The 7,249-nt window shown below is 36.6% G+C and overlaps 1 protein-coding gene across 3 annotated transcripts in view; it reads left to right on the top strand.

Moving 5' to 3' along the window:
* The window catches only part of LOC126880601 (S-antigen protein), a 46,459-nt gene extending 41,584 nt beyond the window's left edge, over nucleotides 1-4,875 (top strand). For all 3 annotated transcript variants that reach the window (XM_050644581.1, XM_050644578.1, XM_050644579.1), the window contains exon 4: nucleotides 1,171-4,875. In XM_050644581.1, coding sequence (XP_050500538.1) covers nucleotides 1,171-1,691 — 521 coding nt within the window. In that variant the 3' untranslated portion in view covers nucleotides 1,692-4,875. The remainder of the gene's footprint in view (nucleotides 1-1,170) is intronic.
* The last annotated feature ends 2,374 nt before the right edge of the window (nucleotides 4,876-7,249 follow it).

Below are 7,249 nucleotides of genomic sequence, written 5' to 3' on the forward strand. Positions count from 1 at the left end.
ATTTTTTCAGATGTTTTACTTTTTATTCTGATTTTAGCCTTTTGTTCTTGGTACAGGTTTGAAATGATCCTTAAGTCTTTAAGATCCTTAAAATCCCTCACACACCAGTGGCGGTAAGGGAGGCTTAGCCCCCCCATAAATTTTTTACACAAGCTACACTGTTTTGTTTACTTTGCTATTTTGCTTCGCATTAGAGATATCGCAAAAAGTTATTTGAACAAGTTGTTCCAAATAATATTCTAACCCCACATACCAAATTTCAGCACAAAATTCGCACTCTTAGTTTTTTTATTATTTGTAGTCGGGATCCTAAAATCGCAGAGAAGGCTGCTGGCCGGAAAATCTCACTTGCTAATGCTCCGCGTAGCCCAGCAGCGTTTAAGGATGGTTTAAGGAGACCCGGTCTCCTTAGAGCTGCACATCGCTTAACGCACACGCTGCCCGGAGATCGGGCAAGTGATATTTTTCGGCCAGCAGCCTCCTCTGCGGATTTTAGGAGCCTGACTACAAATAATGAAAAAACTAAAAATGCGAATTTTGTGATGAAATTTGGTATGTGGGATTAGAATAATATTTGGAACAACTTGTTTAAATAACTTTTTCCGATATCTGTAATGCAAAGCAAAATATCGGTAATTTACCTTGTTTTTGCATTCGCAGAGTAAGCCGCTTTTAGAATTACAAAAATTCAGTTGAGTATCTTAAACAATGTAAACCTTCAACCTGTATGGACTGCAAAACTTCAAATCTGTATTTATTTTGATATGCATGTCTACTTACAGAGATATAATTGTTAACAAATAAACGACACAAACTTTGGTAATACACTTTTACAATTATACTATTTTTAAAATGGTATGATATGAAATAATTATGAATTATGGTGATATTATAAAATGTAAATAAAAAATGGTCAAAAAAATGGGGCCTTGAATTAGATTTTTTGGCGAATTTTTTTTTGCTAGTGCAAATTTGTCTAGATAATTTACAGTTAGGTATAGCCTCCCCTATTGAAAAAATCACGAGCCGCCACTGCCACACACATTAACTGTTATTAATAGCTGAAAGCTCTTATTAACAATACAGTCACAAACGCAGAATACGTCCAGCTAAAACTTTCTAAATATGATAACAGATGGCAGTATGTAATAATAAATTTCAAATTTACAGATAACTTGAAGAAAAGAAAGGGGCCCCCAAAAAAGTACGAAAACGAAGAGGAAAGAAAAGCAGCTAGACTTCTTGCGGCAAAAGAAGGGGCTAGACGACGTCGGGCGAACCAATCTGATGAGGATCGAGCAAAGATGGCTGCATATAAACGTGAACGTCGAGCAATCATCAAGCAAAATGAAGCACAAGATCAAGCAATGCGTCAACGGGAACTAGAATATCGCCGAAAGCAACGTGCTCAAGCTACTACAGAACAAATCTTGGCAAGACGTATACGGGACGCTGAAGCCCGGCGTCTTCGGCGTGCAAATGAAACTGAGGAGCAAGCTGAAGCGAGACGAGCGCGCGAATCTGAAGCCCGTCGTATACGGCGCGCAAATGAAAGCGAAGAGAAAAAAGAAGCAAGACGGAGGCGTGATAATGACGCACGTCGTTTGAGTCGAAAACTCATAACTAATAGCGAAGCCCGACCTTTTGTATCCATATTAAAGACTTTACTAGTTTATAAATTAGTTGACTAGAAGATAAAGCTAGCCGTGTAAAACACGTTTTGATGTTTTGCTACAAGGTTATTTGAAACGAGGATGGTTACTGGTAAAAAATGTCGTAGTACTACATGTACATAATTGTGTGACGTGGACACTATCGAATAGAAGCTAAGAACGGGCTCAATTCTGGGTATCTCTAAACTCCGGTTTCAACATCCGTTTTTATCCGGTTTTACCGATATAAGCGAGGCTCTGTCAGAAGTGACCATCCATTACCGAACTTCTTGTGGAACAAGATGTTCTGTTGCATTTCGACGGCGAAAGGCAGGACCTCGTAACTGAAAACTTTTCATAAAATGAGTTACTTCGGTTTTCGCTTTAAAATAAATGTAGCGGCACCTATTAACCAGCGGTTAAAGCTGGGAAAATCTCCGGACGGACTTAAATTACAGAAAACGCTACTGCTCAACATAAGACGATACGCCCTAAATGAAAAATGATTCGGTTTTTTTGGTCTCCTGTAAATTCGTCATCTTGCCACTTACGAGTTCCTGCCTTTCCGCCGTCAATTTGTAAATTCTTCAATGTGCCTTGTCTGTTGCGGACGTTGGCTATCATCGTAGCAATTTTAATTTTGTTTGATGCGTTTCTGAATAACTCGATCGATGTTAATCCAAACCATTGACGTAAGTTTTGAAGCCATGAGTGTCTTCTTCTTCCAGGTCCACGTTTGCTCTCTATTTTTCCCTGTATTATCAATTGTTGTATACGATATTTGTCATTTCTCATAATATGACCGAGGTATTCAAGTTTCCGTTCCTTAATTGCGAAACAAGTTTCTTTGTTGAAAAACATTCGTGAATGGACTCAGATATCAAATGCAGGACTATTATTCCATATTGCAAAAGATCGAGAAACCTTCGCAATGTTGATCGCCAACGTAGGATAATAATTCTGATATGACACGTGAAAAAGATTTCTTTTTGTTTTTCATTCGGCGCAATTTACAGATAACTCGTAGAAAAGAAAACAAGAAAGAAAAGCCGCTAGACTAGAAGCGACCAAACAACGTCGTTCAAGGGCGTCATTTGATAGGGCCATCCTCCTGACCCTGAAAATGACTGAAATTTACAAAAAATACATCAATTTTCATCATTACAACATATGTATAATGTAATGTATTGTATATATTATAATGCTTGCCCCCCCCCCCCAATCAAAATTTCAAATGACGCCCCTGACGTCGGGCGAACTAACCTGATGAGGATCGAGCAAAGATTGCAGCAAATAAACGTGAACGTCGAGCAAACATCAAGCAAAATGAAGTAGAAGATCGTGCAATGCGTCAACGAGAAGTAGAGTACCGCCTAAAGCTACTACAGAACAACTATTGGCAAGACGTATACGGGATGCTGAAGCCCGGCGTCTTCGGCGTGCAAATGAAACTGAGGAGCAAGCTGAAGCGAGACGAGCGCGCGAATCTGAAGCCCGTCGTATACGGCGCGCAAATGAAAGCGAAGAGAAAAAAGAAGCAAGACGGAGGCGTGATAATGAAGCACGTCGTTTGAGTCGAAAACTCATAACTAATAGCGAAGCCCGACCTTTTGTATCCATATTAAAGACTTTACTAGTCTATAAATTAGTTGACTAGAAGATAAAGCTAGTCGTGTAAAACACGTTTTGATGTTTTCTTACAAGGTTATTTGAAACGAGGATGGTTACTGGTGAAAAACGTCGTAGCACTACATGTACATAATTGTGTGACGTGAACACTATCGAGTAGAAGCTAAGAACGGGTTCAATTCTGGGTATCGCTAAACTCCGGTTTCAACATCCGTTTTTATCCGGTTTTACCGATATAAGTGAGGCTCTGTCAGAAGTGACCATCCACTACCGAACTTCTTGTGGAACAAGATGTTCTGTTGCATTTCGACGGCGGAAAGGCAGGACCTCGTAACTGAAAAATTTTCATAAAATGAGTTTCTTCGGTTTTCGCTTTAAAATAAATGTAGCGGCACCTATTAACCAGCGGTTAAAGCTGGGAAAATCTCCGGACGGCTTTAAGATTACAGTTAATTACAGTTACAGATTAAGATTACCGTTTAAATTACAGAAAACGGTACTACTCAACATAAGAAGATACGGTTTTTTTGGTCTCCTGTAACATCATCATCTTGCCACTTATGAGTTCCTGCCTTTCCGCCGTCGACTTGTAAAGTGCAATTCTTCAATGTGTCTTGTCCGTTACGGACGTTGGCTATCATCATAGCAATTTTAATTTTGTTTGCGGCGTTTCTGAATAACTCGATCGATGTTAGTCCAAACCATTGGCGTAAGTTTTGAAGCCATGAGTATCTTCTTCTTCCGGGTCCGCGTTTGCTCTCTATTTTTCCCTGTATTATCAATTGTAGTGTTCCGATTGTGGGTATTAACGGAATCAATTAAAAATAAGTGTAAACAACGGAGAGTAATATTTATTTTATTTTTCGTTAAAAAGCTTGCTTATTCTTCTCGTAAGAGGGTTGTTTATTGTTTGAGGGCAGCGAAGGGGCGTCTGAACTGCCTGCCTGCCGTGACGATACTGAAGAGACCACAACACGGTCATCATGTTTGGGGTTTTACAATATGGCTAGAAAAGGCAATAAATTACTACATCTGGCGTTTTAAAAGCTCAGAACCTTTCTGTAGTTTTAAGAAACGTCTTCGAATGCATTTCCAAAGTGCGTTATTGACATAAGGTCTGATAAGGTAATTAATTTATGGGGAATTCAGTTTGTTAAACTGAACACACCAAAAACATATGGTTAGGGATACATTTCGTTTCGTAAAACTTCTTAGCATCCGGTTTGTATATTAAATGTTAATTTTATATGACCGTTTTGAGAAAAGTTATTAAAAAATAAAACTAAAAATAGTAATTAAAGCGTGTCGCCACACACCCCCATTCGAGAGAATAAGACGATCGATAATACATATTATATACATATCACGAAAATTTAAAATAACAGAAAACACAACGCAATGTTTATACGAGGAAAAAAATCAGTGATTTCACTGAAATTCACAAAATATATTCAAGGAATCACATTACATGTCAGATTTTATATGTAGGTTATGTAGATTTTTGTAATGAGGATTAATTAAGCACCTCGTTGATAAAATTGAATATGTATTTTGGTAGTAGAGTACTAAATAAAGATACTTAATAAAAAGACAAGTGTTTAATTAATAAAACTACAGGTTATGGGTCCAGGCAACTTTTTGAATGGCACCAATTATTCGCATGGAAATATAGAATGAAAAATGGATTTTCAGTGAGAGTAATCATACAGATGAGGCACAAAAGCTTGTGTCTCATTAATTGTACAATATATTCTTCTTTTTCATGTGCCTATCCGTGATTAATGTTGGCGATCAAGCTTCGATAAATATTCTTTCAGAGTAAAGATTGAAAATTAGGGGGGACAAAATGCAGCCTTGCCTCACTCCACGCATGATTTTCACATATTCGGTGTGTTCACCGTCAACTCTGAGGTTTGCAGTCTGATTCCAGTAAAGGTGTTCAATTATTATTTTCAGATCTTGGTTGTTAATTCCTGCTTCCTTTAGTATTTGCATCATCTTGGCGTGTTGTACTCGATCAAGCGCCTTTTCGTAATCAACCAGGCATGCATATACGACGCAATTGACGTCTCTTCATCTCTGGAATAAGACTTATATTGAAAACAAAGCCTCTCTCGTACCAACAGCATTTATGAACCCGAACTGGTTGAGCGAAATTTGACTTTCACACAGCTTGTAAATTCTCGAATGGATTACCTTTAGAAACAATTTTAGATGACTCATCAGGCTTGTCGTACGGTATTCTTCGCATTTTTTTTGCTCCTGGTTTTTTGGAAGTGCAATAAACTCGGACTTTAGCCATTCTGTTGATATCTCTGGGAAACTGGGTTAGGTTCGGTAGAGTTTATAAATTTTAATAATCAGTCGTATGTACTTGAATAAACTCAGTTCTTTTTAGGGCTATTTTGATATTATATTGTGTTTGGTTTGGTAAGTATTTATTTAATTAAAATACGTCAATAAAATTCTTCTTCTTCTTACTCTCTTTCTTCTACCAAACCAAGTAAACAGGGGAATATTGGGGCACGTAAGTGCGGGTCGAAGTATTTTAAATTCATAAATTCATTTTGTTAATATTTAAATGAATAATCACTGCCTGTAGTTGTTCATGGGTAAGATGTTGCAATATATTTTGAACATTGGAATTCTTTGGTACTCCTAATCTTGTAAGTTCGATTCTCAAATTAAACTGCTTGGATACTCTTATTGGACACTGTAGAAGAATATGATCTAGATCCTCAATTTTTTCACATTCACAGTAAGGATGTTCTTTTACTTTAAATCTATATAAGTGTGAGCTTATACAACAATGTCCTGTTCTCATTCTTATTATATTTGTCAAATGCCTTCTATCTATGTATGGGAATTTGTGAAACCAGGGTTTTTCTGGAAATGTTACTCGTATTTCTGAATACCATTTTCCTTTAATTTGTACTTTTGACTTCCAATAATGATTGTATTCATTTTTTATATTATCTTTTAGAGTTGGCCAACGTTCTGTATAGTTTATTTTTATCTCATGGGGAATCTTAAGACACCTGCCAATGTTTGCCAAATTATCCACATGTTCATTGCCCTCTATTCCTGAGTGACCTGGAATCCAGCATAGTTTATAGTTTCTGCCGATACAATTGGCCTCGACAATTAATTTTTGTATACGCTGTGAGCTTTTTTGTATTCGCGAGCGCCAGTAGTGAAAAGTCTGTAAACGATTACTGGAAATTTGACATAAATGTCAAAGTGATTAATTAAAAACATTAATTATTAAAAATATTAGTTGGTCAAAGTTGGTACAGTAGGAAAAATTAAAGAATACCCATGAACGAACATATAAAACACGCTGTATTTTCCTGTCACCGTGCACTGGACAATTTTCTTTGTGACACGGTGACAGGAAAATACAGAGTGTTTTATATGTTCGTTCATGGGTATTCTTTCATTTTTCCGACTGTATATATTTTTACCTTAAATATACTTACGTTTTAAATACTGAATTAACGTTTTTTTAATGTTCCGTAGTATATAATTATAAATTAATCTATTAATCTTAGCGCCATCTACACGATGTGAAAGTATCCGAAGTAAGAAATTAATATTTCATCAATAGAACGTCAAAATGATTAGCAAAATCATAAAAAAATCTATTACAATTTAATTACTTTTTAGCGTTGTAAATATTAAGCGATAACAATTAAATAATAAATTTAAAAATTACCGGTGAAAGTTGAACTAGTAATCCGCTAGGAGCGACACCAGCGAAGCTCAGAGCGTAGAGCGCTTTTAGAATCACTAAAGACAATACAATCAGTAATGCCCTTATTTAAGCACACAGTTATACCCTTATTAATTGCTACTATTTCTGCTGAACATATATTCATAATTGAAGGTAACTTAGATGAAAATGAAAAATCAATGCTAGGAATATACACTCCATAACCAGTTTGTATTTGTTGATCAATTTGTTGGCA

This window comes from Diabrotica virgifera, chromosome 2 (assembly GCF_917563875.1).
Source record: "Diabrotica virgifera virgifera chromosome 2, PGI_DIABVI_V3a".
In the NCBI taxonomy this organism is placed as follows: Eukaryota; Metazoa; Arthropoda; class Insecta; order Coleoptera; family Chrysomelidae; genus Diabrotica; species Diabrotica virgifera.